This window comes from Rutilus rutilus (assembly GCF_951802725.1).
Source record: "Rutilus rutilus genome assembly, chromosome: 4".
NCBI lineage: Eukaryota > Metazoa > Chordata > Actinopteri > Cypriniformes > Leuciscidae > Rutilus > Rutilus rutilus.
This window is the reverse complement of record NC_140212.1, coordinates 19,917,690-19,941,066: the sequence shown is the minus strand read 5'-3', so window position 1 is coordinate 19,941,066 and position 23,377 is coordinate 19,917,690. Positions and strand designations below refer to the sequence as shown.

General features: G+C 38.0%; 2 protein-coding genes across 3 annotated transcripts; both read left to right on the top strand.

The window, feature by feature from the left end:
* The first annotated feature begins 283 nt into the window (after nucleotides 1-283).
* Nucleotides 284-7,709, top strand: LOC311289783 (solute carrier organic anion transporter family member 1C1-like). The gene is made up of 13 exons (XM_084408029.1): nucleotides 284-319; nucleotides 509-641; nucleotides 1,029-1,135; nucleotides 1,227-1,379; nucleotides 1,487-1,585; nucleotides 3,776-3,979; nucleotides 4,355-4,519; nucleotides 4,612-4,807; nucleotides 4,956-5,121; nucleotides 5,210-5,394; nucleotides 5,522-5,586; nucleotides 7,247-7,364; nucleotides 7,439-7,709. Exons 1-13 carry the CDS (start codon nucleotides 316-318, stop codon nucleotides 7,608-7,610), a joined length of 1,767 nt encoding a protein of 588 aa, XP_084264155.1. The 5' UTR covers nucleotides 284-315; the 3' UTR covers nucleotides 7,611-7,709.
* Nucleotides 7,710-17,625: 9,916 nt separating this feature from the next.
* On the top strand, nucleotides 17,626-21,156 carry iapp (islet amyloid polypeptide). 2 transcript variants are annotated; one of them, XM_084407760.1, is made up of 4 exons: nucleotides 17,626-17,700; nucleotides 17,842-17,946; nucleotides 19,743-19,877; nucleotides 20,631-21,156. In XM_084407760.1, the coding sequence occupies exons 2-4, from the start codon at nucleotides 17,867-17,869 to the stop codon at nucleotides 20,803-20,805; spliced, it is 390 nt and encodes a 129-aa protein (XP_084263886.1). In that variant the 5' UTR covers nucleotides 17,626-17,700; nucleotides 17,842-17,866; the 3' UTR covers nucleotides 20,806-21,156. The 2 variants fall into 2 exon arrangements, with proteins under 2 accessions (XP_084263886.1, XP_084263887.1); XM_084407761.1 differs by having other exon boundaries at nucleotides 17,631-17,700; nucleotides 17,853-17,946.
* The last annotated feature ends 2,221 nt before the right edge of the window (nucleotides 21,157-23,377 follow it).

Genomic DNA, 23,377 nt, shown 5'->3' with positions numbered 1-23,377 from the left:
ACAGGCCAAATGCTGCTCCCCAAGCCTAAAGGCAAGAGACATTGTCTTTGACCATATGCATGTTAAACCGAGCAATAAGTGTAGAACCACTATTAGCTGATTATTTGTTTTAATAGTGGTGTATAATAGCTGTTATACCTCTGACTTAATCTCTTTTCTACCCTTGTGACCGGAAAGATCTTTATTGGTGTACTTGCCTTCTGTTATTTCTCCAAATCCCTGACGGGGTCTTACACCAAAAGCACCATCACTCAGATTGAGAGGCGGTTTGAGATCCCAAGTTCTACTGTTGGTATCATCGATGGCAGTTTTGAAATGGGTGAGTTGAGATGTGTCGAGCTGCACTGAGAAATGAGGGCCGAGGTTCACCCATTAGATGAGTACTTATAGCAATGAGTCACACCACTGAGGCTGAATTTCCGTTCATACTTTAAAAATGGGACAGTTGATTGATGGTATGCTATTAAACAACAAAGAACTTGTTAAATAACGTCACATTTGCTTGCAGGTAATCTGTTGGTCATCACTGTGGTAAGCTACTTTGGCGCTAAGTTTCATAGGCCCAAGATCATTGGAGCAGGGGTCCTGCTGATGGGTGTAGGGACACTGATAATGGCTTTACCTCACTTCATTATGGACCGGTGAGTAACGTTCATGGGTCAATGACAGATGAGGGTGTCTGTGATGAAGAACAGAAAAAATATCCCTAGAATTTTACTCTTATACACTTTTATAACATTTTCATGAAAAGTTCAAATGTAATGAATTTGTATTTAGTCCAAGCATTAAGTAAAATGTTCCCTATCTGATATTTTAAGAGATTTGTTGATTATAAAATATGTGTTTTCAAGTCATTGTATCTATCAATTATGTAAATGTAATATTGAATAAATGAATTGATGGCCATCACATAATTAGTATATCCATACTAAAATATTTTATAAAGATCCACCTCATACCGATAAGTATTCTTCAAGATCTGTATTTTAAATGCATTTACTATTTATGTGTCTGTTTGTTTCTGACAGGTACAAGTATGATACAGCTGCCGCCCACACTAATGATGCTGATAATTTCACAGTGAGATCCACATGCTCATCTGACACCCAGAATACCGTTCAACAACTTGTGTTCGGTATGCATGGTTATATGTGGAAGCATGTGGGATATTTTAATTGTAAATTGCAGTAAAATACCCAACAGAGCACTCTATATGGGTTGTACAGGATGCCAAAAAGGGGAAGAGGAAAGCTCTCCCACATGGGTGATTGTGCTGTTGGGAAACATTATTCGTGGCATTGGGGAAGCCAGCATCGGTCCTTTGGGAATGTCTTTCATAGATGATTATGCACACCCAGAAAACTCTGCATTTTACATTGGTGAGAAAATGATTGTGTGTGTGTGTGTGTGTTTTTTTTTGTTTTGTTTTTTTATTCTCAAACTGAAGTAACCTTGTCCCTTAGTCCATTTTTTATTTTTTTTGTAGGTTGCCTGCACACACTCGGAGTCATCGGGTCAATTTTCGGTTACTCGCTTGGATCTCTGTGTGCTATTATTTACGTGGACATTGGCTTAATAAGTAGAGGTGAGTTAAAATTGTTATAACTTATAAGAAGTCACTAACAAGAAAGTACCAAAAGGAAGTGCAGTATTACTTAGTTTGTTTTGATCTGTACCATGGTAGTACTGCCTCTTTGAAGTACCTTGAAGTACCATGACAAATACCATGGTACTGTATATGAATATGGTAATGGCCCAGGGTGGGGTCAGAGTGTCCGTAGGGTCTCAAGCTGGAAAACAGGGGACTTCCACAGAAGCACTGTCAGAGCAGAAGACCACCATGGCAGAACTGGAACCATCGTGGCAGAACAGTTGAACGCAATGGTGGAGCAGAACTATGAAGCCTCAGCAAAGCCGGCTGAGGAGAAGACCACAGAAGAGCCAATGGATTAGATTTAAAGACTTAAAGGATTAATTCACCCAAAAAATGAAAACTATCCCATAATTTACTCACCCTCAAGCCATCCTAGGTGTATATGACTTTTTTCTATCAGTCAAACACAATCGGAGTTATATTGAAAAATAATCTGGCTCTTACAAGCTTTATAATAAAATATAATGGGGATGAACGGTAACTTGGTTTTTGAAGCCCAAAAAAAGCGCATCCATCCATCATAAAAGTAATTCATATGGCTCCAGGGGGTTAATAAAGGCCTTCTGAGGCAAAGCGATGCTTTTTTGTGGGGAAATAAAAATCCATATTTCATATAACTTTATAAACTACAATCACTAGCTTCTGCCCACGAGTCTAGTTCTGGTGTAAGAGTGAATTCTGACCCGACGCTTGACGTATTGACGAACACGGAAGCACTGAGGATAGAGTAAAACAAAACACAGGTCATGAATTGGAAGTCTAGGAGCTTGAGTTTGTTGCCCAGGCCTATTTGTTTGAACCACGAGAGGTGTCTATTCTCACTTACAATACTACTAAATCCTACGTCATACGTTGGGTCAGAGTTTACTCTTCAGCCGGAACTAGACTCGTGAACTGTTGTTATCGGAAGCTAGAGATTACAGTTTATAAAGAAGAAAGTCATAAACACCTATAGCTTGAGTTGAGTTAGTAAATTATAAGATCATTTTCATTTTTGGGCGTACTAACTCTTTAAGAAGATTTAGTAAGTCATGTCAAAGTCGAGGACAAATTTAGTCATGTCAAAGTCGAGGAGAACCAGACAGAACAATGAAACCCACCATAGGTAACCGGCCGTGTGGGTGGTGCCACAGGGATCGCCACTGCTTCAGGGGAAGGTTCGGACCACTGCAGCTTGGACCACTGAGGTGGACTTTAGGCTCTAGATAGACTGAGTACACCCTCCATTACTGTCACCAAGAGAACAGACCACTTTGGTACCTTGGGAAACACAGGACTAAACAGATTTAGGGGAGCTCAACATGAGGACATGGTGATGCTGGAGGATATAGGAGCCTGGCAGAATCAATAGACAGAAGTAATAAGGTAAAACTGGAGCGAGGAGTGACCCAGAGGGAGCCAGTGAAAGGAGGGACCCCTGAGGAGTTAATGGATGGAAATACCACGGAGGAGCTGTGAAGTAGTAGGAGGATTCGGGTTGATCTTTGTGGCCAGAAAAAAAAGGTTCAAATGAGACTCCTCAGGGAAGACCTCACTGGCAGAACGGAAAGAAGAATGGTTGATCTCAACAACAAAGAAGGCAGGGACAAAGATCTGGTTGCTCTCTGTGGTTAAGATAAAGGAGGGAGTGTTATCAGCTTATCCTCTGGGAGAAGTTAAGATCCCGCTGGGTTCATAATAAAGGCCTGGTCTTCTTTCAAGTAGACATCACACACAGTTTGATGGGGAACCCAAGTGCAGGGTCTTTTTTTTTTCTTTTTTTTGTTTTGTTTATGGATAGTGAACAGGTAAGGATGATAACAGTTGGGATTGCAGGACAGGTAAGATAGGAACCACACAGATGGAGAACAGATGAAGATAAGGAGTATTTCGATGAAGGAAAGCTGAGATGGACAAGAGGTAAGTAACTCTACTAACTAAGAACAGAGAAGTCCATTTGTTCTTATCAGAGATCAGACACTGAGTGACTGTGGAGTATAAATGCTGTTCTTGATAGCAGGTGTGATAGAATATATGGAGTGGGCAAATAGTGAAATGATGTGGAGAGCCCGGTGGATGTGTCACATATATATTTTTCTAACACATAGATTGTTTATTTGTATATTTTCTTCTCATTATCAGAGAGTGTGACCATCACCCCTCAGGACTCTCGCTGGGTTGGGGCCTGGTGGTTGGGTTATGTGGTTTCTGGGCTGTTGACTCTACTTGCTGCTTTCCCGCTCTGGTTCCTGCCAAGAGCTTTACCTGAAAACCCCCAAACCTATGAGCTGGACAACCCCTCAAAACAACATAAACACACACCCAGCATTACAGAGATAGCTAAAGGTATGGCAACCTTACAGAGTGCATGCGTGCGTGTGTGTGTGTGTGTGTGTGTGTGTGTGTGTGTGTGTGTGTGTGTGTGTGTGTGTGTGTGTGTGTGTGTGTGTGTGTGTGTGTGTCATTATGGAGTTTGACAGTGTCAGTTTCTTTTAATTATAAATATGGAAAAGGTGGCCAGGAGATCCTCCAGAAAATCAATGTAACACAGATCACCGTAATACAGGTTTGGAAAAATATAAGTTTGCAGGAAACTAATGGAGCTTATTATTATAAATTATAACGTGTTATTTTGGTCTACTATGACAATGTAAAAATAAATAAATAAATAAATAAGTAAAAGAGATTGTTCTCAAAAATGCCTATTTGCTTGTTTTCTAGATTTTGGGCCGTCTCTGAAGCGTCTGCTCACCAACAAGATCTATCTCCTGTACCTGGTTTCCAATGTAATGGCATTCAATGCCTTTGCCATATTAATAACATATACACCAAAGTATTTGGAACAACAGTTTGGACAAAGTGCATCCAAGACCAACTTTCTCATAGGTGACAACTGCCATGTTTATTTTTTATTTATTATTATTTTTTTTTTTTTTTAGCTGGCTGTTTAAACTGAGTGTGCTTATATATTTCTGTAGGAGTGACATCTATTCCACCAGCGGCTCTGGGTATATTCCTGAGTGGGTGGATAATGAAGAGGTTTAAACTGGATCTGCTGGGATCTGCAAGAATGTCGTTTTTCACTGCAATTACCGCATTGTTTCTCACCATACCTTGCTTTGCTCTTAGCTGTGAAAATACAGATGTCGCTGGGGTCACAGTGCCCTATCAAGGGTACTTTCATCTCCAGTCACACTCTTATTGCATCATGGAAACTATACATTATCCATCAATTCAATCTATCCTTAACGAACTGCTTGCCCTATCTAGGGTCATATACAGTAAATATGTAATATAATATAATCAATTGTTTATGTAGCAGATCTGTAGAAGTTCAGATTATAAGCAGTGATGTCCTCACTTCTTGCAATGCCGACTGTGGGTGTCCTGACTTCCAATGGGATCCAGTGTGTGGACAGAATGGAGTGACCTACATCTCTCCTTGTCACGCAGGCTGCAGTTCCACTCGTGGAACAGGACAGAATATGGTGAACAACTATCTTAAACTGTTGACCTCAAATTCATTATTACATGTTTTTGAGTTTCTTTTCTTTTTTTCATTTGCGTGTTTGTCAGACATTCCACCACTGTACATGTGTCCAGAGCTGGGGAATGAGTGCTGGGAACTCCTCTGCAGTGCTTGGACAGTGTTCACGAGAGAGCAGATGTACTATAATGTTCTACATCTATCTGGCGCTGCAGTCTTTCGCCTTCTTTGTGTACTGTCTGGGCACTGTTCCCTTCTTCATCATCTCATTGAGGTTCTGTTTAATTACTTTACAACATATCTTGCAGTGATTAATCACAACTTTGTTTTATTCCACAATGGTATATATACCATATTTATATGGATGAAATTTGTATTAAATGTTTAATATATCCTTGCAGAATTGTGGATCCTGAGCTGAAGTCTCTCTCAATGGGCATGCTACTGTTCGTTTTAAGAGTTTTGGGTAAGTTCACATTTGGAGTGCCTGATTGTGTAATGTTTTGGTTTACTTAGAAGAAGTGTCCCAATAATTTAAATTAAATTACAGATGTTATTCACATTAAAGGGATAGTTCACTTTGAAATTAATTTTTGATATGTTTTAGCTTACCTCAAGGGCATCCAAGATGTAGGTGTCTTTGTTTCCGCAGTAGTTTCAATTTTGATATTTTTAGGTCAAACCGTTCTTGTCTGTCAGTCATATAATGCAGGTCTATGGTCATTGTCTCAAAACACAAGCACAGAGTCCAAATTAAAACAATTCCCCATCGTCCAAATTAAACAATTCCCCATCGTAAGTACACATTGATGGCCTAAGACATGAAACGAGCGGTTTGTGTGAGAAAACGAACAGTATTTATATCGTTGTTATCTCTTGAACACAGCACACGTCCAAATGATCTGACGGCGCGGGCGGGTATAGATATATACATAGATGTCGCCTTGGCTACGGTTTCGTTCCAATGAACTGCAGTAGAGAAGGCGACATCTAGTGTATACATCTATACCCCCCGGAAAAAAAGACACCTACATCTTGGATGCCCTTGAGGTAAGCTAAAACATACCAAAATTTTATTTCAAAGTGAACTATCCCTTTAAGGTCTGGCACAGCATTGTTTTTAAAGGGTAACTAAACCCCTGGTCAGAGCCTGACTCCACCCACTGGCAATATTTGAAAAATGCTGGAAAAGTGGGCAGACCCCAGCGGATATACGGGGATGAAACGAGGGCGGGGCACCTGAGACCCGCAGTGACAGATTAATTGACAGCTGCTGTCAGACTCTAAAATGGTGACTCACAGGGTCGCAAGACGACGTAAAGTACATGATGCATCTGATGAGTTTTATCGAGTTGATGTCAATAGCTCGCGCTCTCTTTAGGCATATTCATATTTTGCCGCTATGTGAAAAAATCCAGCAAAATGCGCCGACGCGTTTGTCGACCCCAGAGGATTAACTTTAGCCTAACCATTTTTGTGATTATATAAATGATCACTCACATCAAGACGCCGCTGCGGTGGTGGAGTCCATGCAGGAGGAGCAGCGTTTGGCACTGCGTCGCTTTTCAGCGCGAGCTGTGTGGAGAAGCCCATTTCCACCTCTATTGCGTTCATAGATACATATGCGTTGCAGAAGCAATCCCACGTAAAATTCAAGTTGCACACTTGAGCTCCACTGGTGCCTAATTCCCAAGTCTGCTGGAAAGCTATGCAGTACAATGACCACTGTACTAAATACAGATAAATCTACACTAACTTGAAGCTATCCTAACTGATGCAATACTATTCGTAGTAGCTCGTACCAAGAAGGGCGTGGTAGCTCGTACCAAGGGAGGGCGTGGTGAGCTGGAACCTGCTTACGTCACGCAGTACCGCTTACGTCACACAGTACCGCAACATCCAATAGGAAAATTCAACTGCAGTAGCCACCGTTCAACCTGAAGAGGGCAGCACTCAGACGTTTTTATACCATATATTGTAGAATTAAAACACTTTATATGCAAATGTAAAAAAAGTTAATCGAATCAATGAACAGCACTAATAAAGCCCCATTCTTACAGATCATTAACTAAAAAAAGTTGGTTTAGGGTTTAGTTACCCTTTAATGTAATTTCACTCTTTTAAAGGTGGTATTCCTGCTCCCATTTACTTTGGGGCTCTTATTGACTCTACCTGTCTGAAATGGGGTCACACGAAATGTGGTGGAAGAGGCGCTTGCAGAATGTATGCCACTGAGACTTTTAGGTGAGCAAATCTGGCAGGAGTATTCTATGTAGCCCCAACTGATGCATGCTAAAATGTAATGTTACCCTCATTAGGTTCCTGTTTCTGGGACTGGTCAACTGTCTCCGGTTGTTAGGATATATCCTGTTATGGGTGGCCATCACACAGATTAACAGGAAAGTACAGAATGATAAACGGAAGTCCAAGGACATAGAACTGCAAGGGCCTATGCTGTATGGTCCAGAACAGCAGAATACTCTAAAATAATGTTCTGCATTATTTTATTTTGCATTTGTTTATGTGTGTTTTTTTTTTTATGTGCTTTGTTTTATTTTAGTTTGTTCCTTGGTCATATTATTTCTGTGGCCAGGAGACTGAGAAACTTTTGTTCCCTTATTTATATTTATATTTAATTAATTTATATTAAAAAGGTATTATTATAAATTATTTTATTGTTATCAGTGTTAAGAAAGTGTTTTGCAAATTTAGCAAAAGTTAGATATAACCTCACAATATAAATGTTACAAATATAAGTTTAGATTTAAAATTTAGACTTGTCACCAGAGTTACACTGTTTAATATTAATGTTAAAAATGTTTAATGGTATAATCAATTTGCTTGATCAGTGTGTGACCCTTGCTTCATTGATTCATAAATCAGGTTTTTAAAGTATTGTGTTTTTAACCTTGAACTTTGCTGTTGAACTCATCTTTCATGGCATGGACTCTGGAATCAAAAATGCATGTGTGAAACATATACTGTTTTGTTCAACAGTATACAATTTAAACACATTGTAAAATGACCGGTTCTATACAGTACCTCACAAACATGTAGTAATCCTTAAATTTGTACAGCAAATGATGAGTAAGTCTACTTAGGGAAGGGCATAACATTTTTAAGTGGATCACTCATAGCCATGAGGCTTGTTGCTTTAGGGCAAATTGCTTGCTGTGTACTTGCTGCTGTTAATTGATGTAATGCCTGCCTCTTTAATTAACAGCCCAAATCCTAAAAGTGTGATTTGTAACTCTTCTTGAAATATCTTCTTTTGTGTTATGCAAAAGAAAGAATACAGGTATATGAGTTTGGAAATGACATGAGGGTTGACAGGATTTTCAATTTTGGGTGATTTATCACTTTAAAGAGTTTTACGTATAGCTGGAAGGCATTTTTGTTTTATATATATATATATATATATATATATATATACACACAGCCAACAAATCAATAAAGCTCTGGGTCTTTACAAGAGGTATTTAGGATAGCCTGGAAATGTTATATTCAGTCTATATTTCTACTCCTGATTGAAAATTAGAGTTCTGACCTTGACTAACCCATCAACGAGAGTTGTTGAGGTAATGAAGAGGATGTGTTCACCATCGCAAGTACCCATTTCATTAGCAAAGAGGCCACGGCCTTATTATCTTTGTGGGTAACATTTCAGTGAGCGGATAGGCTGGGGTCAAAGTTGATAATCACTTCGATTTTAACTGTCAGGAGTACCATGAAGAGCGGCTGTGAGTAGGACCCTTACAAAAAAATATAGTGTTTTGGTAAACCTCTCTGGTGAACTATTCTACATGGCGGGATATAGTAATGGGAAAAAATGTCAGATAGAAGGAAAAATTATATTTCGATGCTTTTGCGTTTGCAATTATTGTTAGTCCGAGAAACGTTGCATCCTTTTTGCTAGTAGCAGTCAGGGTTGTAGGCAGGGTTTTATAATCACAGAGGTCCCAAATTTTAGCTAGTTTAGGGGATTCAAGGTCATGCTCCCCAGAGAAAATTTAGATTTCACTGATCTATATGCATTTCAAGATGTTTGAAGGACAAAAATTGGATTAGAAATAGCTTTAAAACCATGTCAGTGGGCAGTAGATTATTGTCAATACCTGCTCTCTCCTCATCTCCATCACTCTTTCTTTTTCTCTCTCAGGCTAATTAACTTGCCCTGTTTCTTCCCCTCCTAAAGCTGAGCTTTGACTGATAGTCTTTCCATTTTCATCTGTCTGTGAAAAAAGTAAAAATTGGGTCAATTGACATCATTTAGTCTAAGTGTTATTAATCTTAGACAAGTTAATTTACTGAAGGCTATGAACGCTAGGTAAAAAAGTGTATTAAATTTGTAGGCTCGCCCTTGATCGGCCCAAAGTCCGGCATCCGACCAGCGCGGAAGGTCTCTACGTGTTACTGTCTTTTCTCGAGGCAAAGTATTTTTTAAATGCAATACATTTGAATATGTATATTTCATCTGACTCCATAAATGAAAAGGTTTTAATGATATCTGTGCATCATTAAATGTGAGCGAATGTTTGACTATTCCTTTTAACTCTTTAATGAAAATAATGTCAAAGTCAGTTAGAATAATCAAATGTAACAATTTATTATGTCAGGTAAATGTATCATGCCAATTTCATAATCAATTCAAAGATAATCGACACAAAACATAAAATGCTCTGGAATAAAGAGAAGAGATGCAAACCCAACATTATACTTGAAGCTGAGAGTCTTAGCCTCACGGGCTAATCTGAAATACAGAAAGGCCCCGACCCAACATTAAGATACATGATGCTAAGAATTTACTCTTAAGTAAGAGTCACTCTTAGCATCATGGGCCAACTTGAGTTACAAAAAGGCCCCGATCTTTTCGTTGCATTCCATTATATAGACAGAACCTCTTTCACATGGAAACACCTTCTAACAATGGAAATTTGCATTCAGAGGTTACACCTTTTGGGGGGGTGAGACCATTTGCCAGGACACCACCTTCCTTTGTGTGCCAGTTATCCCTAAACTCTTAAAAACCTTATTACAAAAGGTGGTTTTACTTATTTGGAAATGAGACATTTGTACCAGTCGCACTGAGACATTTCAAATGATACCAAAATGTACAATACTCGATGATAATCATTCACATTAAACTATATATTTTCTTGGGTGAATTCAGGTGATCTGAGCATGAGAGAGAGAGGGGGTGAGGGATGAGGGAATGAAATGTAGATTAGGATGACTCGGAGGTGAGACTTTCGTCTCGATAGTGCACAAGGGGGAGTTCAAATGTTAATTTCCAGGGAGGTCATTTGTCCTCTCAGGGTCTGGTCGCTCTTCAACCAGATTGTCTGGCATTTTCTAATTTCTCAATTCTTACAAATTCATTCATAATATGTACACATTCATTATTAATCTTATCCCTAATATGATGAAAACAGTTCGTTAATGTTTCTTGTCCTCTCACATTTACAGTTGCAATTTATTACAGGCCTATTTTCAATTCAAAATGGTGAAATTAGACAAACTTTATTAGTTTGCCTGATTAATTTACATTCTATCCTAAAACAGCTATCAAATATAAAATGTTTGGTTTAGCTACTTACACCTTATCTCGCACTTTATGGATGTTAACTGAAGCCGTTTCAGTTCCACTCCCGTCCACTCCTTGTTACCTTCAGGATGTTACCTTCTTCTGATGGGACCCGCAACATTTATGTTTTGTTCCGCTCCCTCCTGCAACACCCTGCAGGTAAAAGTATACATCTTTTCTTTTTTTTTTTGTCTCAGTACGTGTCTCAACAACCAACACATCTCAGCAACACGCTCCCATTAAATAATTTGTAATTAAAGCATCTACATTCACAACCTCTGTTAATTTTAACAGAAAAACAAGCATAAGCCACTGCATGTGTGATTGGCCATTGCATTCAATAATTCAACAGATGTTTGGGATTGGCTACATTGCTCAACGCTGCAAAACATGTTGTAAATAGAGTCTTTGAAGCTCTCCAGAGCGCAAAGACAGATACGCACTGGATAGCATGCCAGATCTTTTTCACCAATATTCTATTATTATGGAGAAAACTGATCCTAGAACAGCAGTTAGGGGCAGCGTTTCCCTCTAAAAGCAATCAGAAGGAGCAGCACACTCCGCCTATGTTTGCACATGTAAATCATTGTTATTATATTTGAGTATTTCTTGTTGCTTTTGTGCAATAGATGAACTGCACCTGCACTCGCCTATTACATTTTTTCATCTAGGTCATCCCCCCTTAGGGAAGAGACCGTGGCACCACTACAACATGCTTCATCTCTTCTTTGAAGCCCTGAAGAAACTACTCTGCTTACCCTGTCACCTCTGGTGTTTTGGGGAGCGGTATTCTCCGGCTGAGTTACTGCCAAATCTCCTCTCAGCATAGCTACCAGAGTGTGGTGCTCACCTTCTCTTCAAAAGCATGCTTCACCTCTATGCATCAATCACAAAACACTAGGAGTGTGGTTTCTTTTTAGTGCTAGCTAAGGGCCGCCCTTCTGAGGTGTTATGTGCCATGGCTGGCCAGTCCTTTCAGCGCACATTCATCGATTTTATAGTTTGGACAACTGATTTAATAAAGAAAGTTACTTCAGAGATCCTTCCAGAGGCTAACAGGCTTGTGCGTACTTGTACCACACACCATTATTGGCAGAGTATCATCCAGTCTTAAAGTTAAGAGGAATTCTCCAAGGATACTCAATGTACAAATATATACATTTTTGTAACGGTAGGCCATTCAGATTTACTGTTATTAACTTCTGAAATTTGATTTGCTGCTAGCGGGAATATTTTTTTGAAGAACCCAAGTCATATTATCGGACATGTTAGAATGTCCACCAAAGAAGACGCATACAAAATTTAAACTTCATGGATCATACGGTAACAGACTTAAAACGTTTTTTTTGTAGCCCTGTAGGTGGAATTATACGAAACTTGGTGTGCATCCTCAGAATGTCCTTTTGTCTATGTGTGTCAAGTTAATCTTGGACATTGTGTTTCACAGCTATAGGTTAATGCATACAAATGCATGTTGCCTCACCAGTTAATTAACTTAAATTAACTAATCGAATTTCTTTTGATACATTTTTGCCAGCACTGTCCCTGTAGCTGCTGTGTGCCTATTTTGGTGAAGATCGGACCAATGGCCTTGGAGGAGTTAGAAAAAGTAGGTTTTTAAGAAATGCCACCCTTTTTTTGTGGCCCTCATCTGAAAGATACCATTCAACAATAAGTTCTACCAGAAAGACTCGGGAGATAAAATGATGTAACGAAGCATACATTTATTGACAGTTCAGCAAGCATTATTATAAAGTTCTTTGGCGTAGGCCCCGTCCATAGTTCGTAATCCGAGGGTAGCGGATCTGCATCTCCTGCCTGAAGACGAAGGGAGGGGCGCAGCCGACCCCCCTGGGAGGTATGGACAGGACCATCCTGGTGGTGGTGGGGAGGGTGGAGGTTGTTGTCGCGTCGGCATCTGCGAACTCAAACATGTGTAAGTACCGATCTTTTATACAGAAAGTATAAAGACGTGATTGGATAGAATGAAGGTAATAAGTGACGAAGTAATTGAGTCTTCCTGGCAGAACTTAAGCTAAAGCTTTCATATCATGTTGATTTGACAGCCCTGCAGAGTTTAGCTCCAACCCTAATTAAACACACCTGATCCAGCAAGTCAAGATCTTCAGAATTTCCAGGCACGTGAGTTGGAGCTGGTTGGAGCTAAACTCTGCAGGACAGTGGCCCTCTGGGAACTGAGTTTGGACCAAGTGAAGACAGGTAAGTACTACTAGTATGAGCATGATGATTAGTGAATTCTGATCACAGCCACATACCCAATTCTAAAAGTGTGTGCACACGTATGTTGTCAGGGGTTGACTGTATAATATATAATTCAGGAAAGATAGATGATGCAGGATGAACGAATAATAGGCATCAACTTTTAATAAACACGAAGAACGAATGCATACAAAAACTAACAACTTCAACTAGAGACAAATAACTGAGGAAGACAGAAGGCTACAATACACAATGAAGGTAATCAACAGAACAGGAACAGGTGATGAATAGATAGAAACTATGACAACAGATGAATGACTAGAACTCAGGCAATGACAAAAACAGTGAAAACTAAGATTAAAACTGAACAAGAGTGAAAAATAAACTTGACAGTGACATATGGAGTTAGGTTACATATAAGTTATGACATATACTTGTCATAACTTATACGTTGTGACATATAAGTTATTTTTATAATTTTTTTTCGTTAAAATGTGTCACTTTGGTTTTCAGTGGCAGTGCATAGGTTGTAATATCTACACTGAACATGCAAAATGATGATCAATAGTTTTACTGGTGGAGCACAATGGGTGTCATTGCCATCTGCCAAGCACCATCACTCAGATTGAGAGGTGGTTTGAGATCCCAAGCTCCACTGTTGGTACTGTATCATCGATGACAGTTTTGAAATGGGTGAGTTGAGATGTGTCGAGCTGCATTGAAAATGAGGGCAGAGGTTCACCAATTAGATGAGTACTTATAGCAGTGAGTCACACCACTGTGTTGCAATGTGACTGAATTACTGTTCTATCTTGTGCATACTGTTCATGGTGCAGAGACTGATAAATTATTTTGTATGCCATAAATCATAACCAAACATAATAGGTTAAATAAGGACAGTTCAATTGTCTTGCAGGTAATATTGGTCATCATCGTGGTAGCTACTTCAGCGCTAATTTTCACAGACCCAAGATCATTGGAGCAGGGATCCTGCTGATGGGTAATGTCTAGGTTACTAATTTAACCCCTGTTCCCTGAAGGAGGGAGCGGAGACGTTATGTCAGAATGACTGATGAATTGGAAACAACTGGCAGTGGGATGTGTCCGGAGAGGCAAACAGGTCTACCTGTGTGGCTCAGAGGCGTCTTCGAATCAGCTGGACCACCTGGAGGTGGAGTCTCGATTCTCCTGTGATGGTAAGCTGTCGTGCAAACTCGTCGGCTGCACAATTGAGCTTGCCCGGAATGTAAATGGCATGAAGCGATCTCAGATGCTTCTGACTCCAGAGGAGGAGATGGCGGGCAAGTTGGGAAATGCGACGGGAGCGTAGACCACCCTGATGTATGTTGTATGCAACGGTTGTTGTGTTGGGCGTCCTGACCAGCACATGCTTGTCTTGTAGCAATGGTCTGAACGGCCGCAGGGTGAGTATTACTGCTAGCAACTCGAGGCAATTGATATGCCACTGCAGTCGAGGTCCCGTCCGAACTCAAAAATGCATTTCTGCATTAGCTTCTTGACCGCCTTTCTTGGGTACAATAAAGTAAGGGCTGTAAAACCCTGACTTTATATCGGCTGGAGGGACCGGCTCTATCGCCAGTAGGACTGCGATATCTGTACGTAGAACAGAAGCATCCTTGTATGCCTTGTATGCCAGTAAACCGGATGCCGCTGTACCTGGGGGGAGATGGGGCATACTGATTTCGTAGGCGAGTCTGATCGTCCGAGTGAGCCAGCAAGACGGGCTGGGAAGCACTAGCCAGGCTCCCAGACACCGTGCAAGTGGAACCAGTGGGACTACAGATGTACCCGCAATGGGGCAGCGAAGTGGAGCACAGGGTGAGGACCAACTGTGCGGTGCAACACTTATCTGTCTCCATGGTTCCCATGCGGGAATGGCAGGAGACCCATGAGAAGGCGTTGCGTCCTCGAACCGCAGGCTCCTGTCTACTGCCGATAGAAGAGGGGGATGAGAGTGGAAAGCATAGCACTGCTCACTGTCAACCCACCCTCTTGGGACCCAGAGATTGAGGAAACTGCTCTTTTGTTGAAAATTTGCGTACCACTGACTGTAAGGCCAGCGACGGAACATAAATTTTGACAAAACAAAAGATTCTTCGCCCGGGCCTTCTCCGGGGGAAGAGCAGCTTCCTCTATCTCCAGGTTGCCCCTCCTGGACACCCCTTTTACCGACCGCGAAAGCTTAAATGAGCTGCACGCGTCTTTGCATACCCGTGTCACTGGGAATGGTTTGCGATGCAAATCTCAATGTCCATTGGCTTGTTTTGTTACCACTCAAAGGTGATTGGGCTCTCAGGCGAGATCCCGACACGTCAGTCGTTCTGATGTAACATACATGACTGACTGACAGGGAAATGTTAATGGCTTTACCTTATTTCATTACGGGACAGTGAGTTTAAAAGTCAATTTTAAACATAGCAGAATAGTTATATCAGTTGTATTATGATTGAACAGCCTCACAAAAAAGTCAGAAATTAAAAACATCATATTATAAAAGAGGTGTTTTCAAGTATGTGATAATGTGTGAATTGCATTTTAATGTAATTTAGAGTAAAGTAATACATAAGACAAAAACAAGCTTCACATCATACTCATATTTAGTATATTCATACTGAGGATTAATAAAAATCCTTTTTTTTTTTTTTTTTTTCTGACAGGTACAAGTATGATACAGCTGCCGCCCACACTAATGATGCTGATAATTTCACAGTGAGATCCACATGCAAATCTGACACCCAGAATACTGTTACACTGATTGTGTCCGGTAATGCATGGTTATATATGGAAAAGCATATGATATATTTTACAAAATTCAGAAAAATAAAATACAAAGCACACTTTGTATTATAGCATGTCATAAAGGGGATCTTGCAGGTAGTTAGAATGTAATTGGCAAGACTATTAGTGCATTAGGGCAAAGTGCATCCAAGACCAACTTTCTCATAGATGACAGCTGCTGTGATTACTTAGGCATAGTAATATTATAAAAAAATTTTTTTTTTTTTTTTTCTTCTTTCATTTAAGCTTATTTCTGGCTGTCTAAATATGTGCTTATATTTGAATATTTATACTTTATATGTAGGAGTGACGTCTATTCCGCCTGTGGCTCTGGGTATGTTCCTGAGTGGTCGGATAATGAAGAGGCTAAACTGGATCCAGTGTTATTTCAGTATAATTTTTGTTAAAATTTTGAATTAGATATCATTTTATTTAATTTTTTATTTAATTTTTTGTTTTATTTTAATTTTAAATAACTTAACAGTTGAACTGTAACACTTATTATGAACAGGGCCATTGCTAGAGAGGAGAAAGTTGCTGATGAATCTCGGAGCCCAGGATACAATACAGCTCTGATTATGTCAACAAAAAATACATATATATTTATATTATTTTTATTAGCCAGGTGCTTGGAAAACTATTATCCTCTTTACCTGGCCTTCATCTATACCATTTCTATGACATTTACAGATCACTGATCACAAAAATACAGTGTGTGTGTGTGTGTGTGTGTGTGCTGTGTGTGTGATACAATGTGTACAAATACTTCACATGAGTCTTAATCTGTAATCTGCAGTTTTTTCAGTCTGATGCAGTGGGTGGTTTGAAACACATGGTGGCGGTATATTTCAAAGAAATCTACATTTTACAACAGTCCTGACCATCATGTTTATTTAGACAACTGTGGGTGATATTGTTAGGCCAGCATGCAACATGTTTGGCACAGTTCTTGTACTGCACCTACAGTATACTCTATATTAACTGTGTAGTAAGATCATAAACACTGGCAAAATCAAGTCTTAATTTATGGTTGGATCAATGTAAGTACAAGTCTACAAAACGAATTGTGTTTGTTATGATAAATTACAACTCAAAACATTTAGAAATTATAATTTGTAGTGTTGGCTAACTACTTGAGTACTGAATGTTCTAAAAGACACTACAGAAGTAACAAGAACATCCTATAGCAACCACATAGCAATGTGTTAAAAACATTCAGATCACCAACGGCATAGCAACGCCCTGGTACACAAACACAAACATGGTAGCAGCGAGTTTTAATATCCCTAAATAACTTTGGTATTCAACTTTATCCAGTCTGTTAGATGTCATGCCATATCTGCTGTGGATGTTTGTGGGTTTTGGCTGAAACTTCTTTTTGTTCTCTGACTTAAAATAAAGAGTGAGTCATTTCTACTTGAATCCCTGGGAAAGGGAAAATATTGAGCTACAAGTTTTGAACAAAGTCTGGCACTTTTAAAGCATATTGAATGAAGAAGAACACAAAGGAAAACAAGGCCTGACCCAACATCTAAAATATTTTAGATAAATATTATCATAAAAATAAAAGTTTTTTCCAGGTACAGAATTGATTTTTCTCCAGAAACAATCATTAACATGAGCAAAAAGTACTTGTTTTTCCATTGCAGGAAGGACTTTTTTACTCAAAGTCATTTGATACATTATGACGTGAAGGCAGTCGATGATGATGTCCACGTCGAACGTCATGACAAGCGTCAACGCCGCTTTTGACCCTTTCTGTGAGTTTGAATTCTTCAAGCTAACCCCCCTCTCCATATACCCCTGATCTCTGCTGTAAATTGAGAGCTATATTTGGAGGAGTGTGATGATGTCACAAGTGGTTGAGGGTAGGAGCCTATAACAGAGCGAATGGAGTGGTGTGAGTGTTTGTGTGAAAAACAGAGACATCGCCAGCACCTTCTGGAGCTGCTGTCCACTGGTTTGAAACCGCTGGAAGTGAGTACTGTTACTCTTTCAGTGAAATATCTGGAAACTTTTTGTTGTATCATTAGGCTCAATAACTCTTCTACTCATCTGAAATGCAATTTTACTCATGCTTATGCTCTTCTTTTTTTTTTCCCATGTCTTTTGCGCAAGAACATTGAAAGTATTGCAGTCTGCCATGCATCATCTGAAACTGTCCTCCCAGATCCTGATCTTCCTCGTGATGCTGCATTGTGTCGCCACAGCCCCTCACAACAGGTATGTCTTCTAACTCATACAAAGTCAGAATGTTAGGTGTTGGGATGTATTTTTGATCTGATTTTTGATCTATTTTTTAGGATGCCCCTGACCAACCCTTAAAAATTCCTTCATGTGTGTAACCAAATGTAATTAGACTGATTTAGAATAATATAATATAATATTGTAATATAATAGATAATATCTTTCACTTAAAATAAGTTCATTCAAATTATATCATAGGCTGACACGTTTTATCTGACAAACGTTTTAAAACGTAGTCTATTGAATGCTTTACTTTTAGAATAAAGAAATTACTGAATATTTCATTCGATAAAAATTCAAATGTTACATATATCCTATTTATGTAATAGATTTGTCTAATGAGTACAATGATAACAATAAAAAAAAAAAAAAAACGGTAACCTAAAAATGGTAACATCTAACTAAACTGGTTTTAAGTCAAATTAATATTTAGGGGTAATATTTAGGGGTTAAATCAGGTAGACCCTAGGAGAAAAATGGCAGGTTATGTCTTTTTACGATTTCTGTGTATATGAAGTAATCATCCATAACATTATTTGTTCCATAATGATAATATTACTACCATGCAGTCAAAAGTTTGGACAAACTATACTAAATTTAGTTTAGTAAAGAAGCTTCTGATCTTGTGCTTTAAGAGCATGAATGTACAGTACATGGTGTGCATATGTGCTGACAGGCAGAATGTGATTTTACCAAGTGCAACACATTCCTGGATCAACATCTTTGCTGATCCTGAAACAACCAGTTTGACCAGTGACCAGTTTACAGTTCACTGTGATTTAGCCAAGAAAGACATATTCATGAATCATCATAGTTTGCAGACATATGCAAGAAAGTATAATATCAGCTATTAGTTATCATTTATTAAAATGAATTGATCTCTTATCGCTATTGGCCAGAATTTCAATGGTGCACCCTTAAATTAATTTAAATACATTTTTAAATACATTAATTTGAGCGGAGACTGAAAGAAAAGCAAGGTGTGCAGAAATGGTGGCCACTTTGAAGAAACCAATCTATATTTAATCTATTTTTATTTTAAGTGGCAACTAAATAATTCCCATACTTCTGTTTGTGTAATTTTATAGCTTTGATGACACTAATATTATAAAATGTGGGAATTAGTGATAAGAAAGATTAAGTGTCCAACTATTTACTGGTAAGTACAAGTAAAAATGTACAGCTGTATTTCTAGTTGATTTGACCATTACATTTGACTTTTGTTGGTGTCTAAATGTAGTCAATTGATATTGATTTTTTAATGTGAATATTAAATTAAATGAATTTAATTTAATAATGTAGGCTAATGTAATGTTACACTCCTAAAAATGAAGGTTATTTAATAGTATTGATGATTCCATGAAGAACATTTAACATCCCTGGAACCTGGATGTTACACAAAAGGTTCATTATAGTGGAAAAAAGGTTCTTTAGATTTTGAAACTATTCTTCACACAAAGAAAAATGGTTATTTTAAGAACAGTTCACTGAAAGATTCTTCTATAGCAAGTGTAATGGCATCACATCAAACAAATTTTAGGTTACCTGACCAAAGATTTTCAATTTGAGAGAGCACATTATTTGGTCTATCTTTGGAATGTAACACCTGTGTTGCAAGTGTGTAGAAGTGTGTGAGAGTGATATGACCAGGGGACCCAAATGATCCACTTGCAACACATCTCCACTTCAGAAGATTGTAATGGTTAGGGAGAGTGGTACTCTATAAGCAGTTCTTATTGAGATGGTGCTTTGTGGCCTCTTCTTGTCGACAGGTACTCCCTTTCGTCCAATGAGCAGCCGGATGGCTTGCAAGAGGCCGATGGATGGCTGGTTACAGATCTATCTGACAATCCCTTTGTGAGTTTTACAAGGCCACGGCCCCCAAGGGGTCTCAGAGCAGTGAACAGGTACTTGTGCAAAATTAATTGTGTCAATTATGATTCATTGTTTAAAATGTTGCCATTTTTGTAGGTAGTACCATCAAAGTACTATTTCGTAATTTTATTTATTTATTTATTTATTTATTTTTTATTGGGACTATTTTCATTGATTCATGTTATTTAGTCATTATTACCCATTATGCCGCAGTCACATTTAGGCTGTTACTCAACAAATTTTCGTTGTCGAAATTCAGTCATTTCAATAGGAATCCATGCAATCGGGTGAAAATCAGGCGAAAAGGTCTTGCAACCTACACTAACAAAAAGCTGCTTGGATTGAGAGTTACTTCTGTATGAGCTGTGATTCGTATTTCATTCATCACTACACTATAGATAAACGACAATGAACCTTATTTGCCTGCAAAATCTGTCAGCATGAAACAGAAGTTGCGATAGTCTTTTATTCCCTATTGTGAAGTATATCCAAGTGAAATGGCTTCTTGAACAAGAAAAATTGTTGGGCGGGATTTGATTTTGTCCATCGGGAATTGATTGAATCTTTGTAGTTTGTAGCTATCTCATGTAAGTGACTGGTTGCCCCACCATTACGCCAGTAAGTGTCGTTAGAGAAATCATTAATAATATTCCATAAAAACAAGAATTGTCCATTTTGATTTCTAATTGTGAAAAAAATTGTTTAAATGTTTAATAAAATTAATTAATTGTAATTTATTTAGGTATATGACTAACAAATGAATACCCTTCTTACCTACCCTACAGTCATCACATGGAAAAGAGGAGGTGCAATACAGCTACCTGCGTTACTCAGAGATTAGCAGATTTTCTCATCCGATCCAGCAACACCATCGGCACCGTCTATGCGCCAACCAACGTTGGATCCAACACTTATGGAAAGAGAGACCTGCAGCAGTCACCTATTTACTTGCCCCTATAGTTCAAATGGCAACACAATTGGGGGCTCGTCCGGGATTTGAACCCGGGAACCCCAAGGCGAGAATCATTCCCCTAAAGTAAAATAAATGTAATATGTATGATAATGAGGAAAATTATTCTGTTTGTATATTATAGCTCTTTTTTTTTTTTTCAGTGTACACAAAAGCCAGTGCCTTTTGGTGTAAATTGTTTGCAGCATTTTCAGTTTCTGGTAAACCTTGCATGACATTAAGGTTTTCAGACAACATATTTTGCAACATGGTATCATGACTGCCAATGAATAAAATGTATTATAAAAAGTGCATGAATAGCAAAGATGAATTGACATATGATTTATTTTCTAATAAAAGCCAAAAATGATAATACACTTTTCTGCTCTATGTCATTATAATAAGGTCAATAAACCCATAGTCTACAACATTCTTATTTTATTTTTGCTGGCCAAATTCCAAAGCAATACAGCAAGAAAGACTTATCTTTTAAATCTGTCATTTTAAACCAGTCGTTCATTTTAGTTAAAGATTTAAATTATAAATAACCCCTAACAGAAACTGATAAAGTACCATGTATTGCAAATGTGGATAAATATACCACAACCATTAGCCATTAGAACTCTGTTTACACCACCTGATTGGATGTGGAGCTTCGCTATATCTCTGTTTTGATGAGCACACAGATAAGTTAATGCACACCAACATCAAGTGGTTGTATACATTGATTACTGTAGGCTATTATAGCCATAAAATACAGTCAATTTGTGCACCAATCTAGGTCATAATAGACCTCTGACCCAGCGAATCCTTGCTTATAACAGATGTGTTGATGGTAAAACTGAGGAGGTACAAAAAGGCATTGAAAACAGTAACAGAAAACAGTTTGGCTCTTGTACCTTGACAAAAATGTACCTTAATTTTATCTTAAATTTCTCTCAAAGCTAAAGATGAAGATCTAAATCAAGACTTTAATAACCGAGCATCTTGTTTCTGTCCATATTTTCTTTATCAGGAAATCGGTCATGGGCGAAAGTTTTTGAAAAATGCGTATTATAGATCACCATTGCTAAATTTTCATTGTGTCTTAAAATATGAAGAGGAGGTAATTTCATCTTAATAATCCATACAATGCATATAATTGGGCCAATGGTTTATGTTATAATGCTGTGGAATATGTGGAAAGGTCCTGAACGTATTATCTTTTAAAAAATATAACTTTGATTTAATTCCTAAAAACTAATTTGAGAATATGGTTTGCATAATGGCAAACTATATTCAGCTAATTGAGAAAAATGCTGTTTTCAGTGTACATGTCAGAGATATTTAAATTTCAAAGTGCTTATTAAACACACACTAAATAAAATAAAATAAATGCACCATTGGCACAAAAAAGGTAGAGTGAAAATGTCTTCTCTTTTGACACCTGTTTCAATATTGCAGCCAACTCTAAAACAAAACATTTGTCATTATCATTTTGTCCACATGTTTGAACTGGCAATCACATCAAAATATCCTGTTCATTTTTCCTCTTCTCTTTGATGGCGAATGTCCACCGGTGTGAGCAGTCGCACACATTATGTGGCTGCTCTGATAAAAAAAGATGTTATAGAGACAGAAATAGATGAAATACATAAATGTGGAAGGGTCAGCCGCAATACACATGAATCAATCAAGCAGAAAAATACGTCAGTGGCATTTCAGATAATGACTGATGCATCATCAGCAACAGAGATGGACAGGTAAAGCCTAATGAAAGTTTCAGCAATACATTTTCACACAGTCCCTTTCCCATTCACAAGATGGGCATCTGTAATGATGAAACAAATGTCATGAACATAATTTATGTTTAAAATACTAAAAGTATTGCAAAAAATACTACCATGTTTTTGTGGTCATGATATATATATATATATATATATATATATATATATATATATATAGCTAGTTTGTCAAATATGTTTTAACACCTCCAAAGACACATTAGAGAATTAGTGTAAATGTGCAGTAACACTTAATTTTAAGGTGACGTAGTTACACGTTACTACATGTACTAGTATAGTAATAACAGTACATTATGCAAAATTACAACCCTCAACCAAATCCTAATCCTAACCTAACCCTATAGTAAGTAGATGTAGTTAATTATTATTACTCAGTACTTAAATACATAATTACACTGTAACAATGACACCTTAAAATAAAGTGTAACCCCAAACCCTATAAACCTAACCATAAATCTATAGTAAGTACATGTAGTTAATTTATGAAAGTACAATGTTAAATAAGGGCTACTCTTTATTTTAAGGTGTCATTGTTACAGTGTAATTATATATTTAAGTACTGAGTAATATGGTTGAGGGTTAGTTGTAATTATCCATCATTTACTGTTATTATGGTAAGTATGTGTAACATATGTAACAAGGACACTGTAAAATAAAGTGTTACCAAATAAAATGTAATCAAATTTGCATTTAAAATAATATCACAATGTTAACAATCTACATTTTCTTTAGGATAAACATTCTATATTTTTTTTCGGGTTTTGGGGTGAAATATGACCTGAATGTGTTTTTATGGTCA

Bases quoted from the DNA above. Each gene is read 5' to 3' on its own strand.
- LOC311289783 (XM_084408029.1), top strand. The intron at 642-1,028 runs GTGAGTAACGTT...TGTTTCTGACAG, and splicing joins CCTCACTTCATTATGGACCG to GTACAAGTATGATACAGCTG. The intron at 5,587-7,246 runs GTAAGTTCACAT...ACTCTTTTAAAG, and splicing joins GTTCGTTTTAAGAGTTTTGG to GTGGTATTCCTGCTCCCATT.
- iapp (XM_084407760.1), top strand. From the start codon at position 17,867: ATGCATCATCTGAAACTGTCCTCCCAGATCCTGATCTTCCTCGTGATG. The intron at 17,947-19,742 runs GTATGTCTTCTA...TCTTGTCGACAG, and splicing joins GCCACAGCCCCTCACAACAG to GTACTCCCTTTCGTCCAATG. The intron at 19,878-20,630 runs GTACTTGTGCAA...CCTACCCTACAG, and splicing joins GGTCTCAGAGCAGTGAACAG to TCATCACATGGAAAAGAGGA.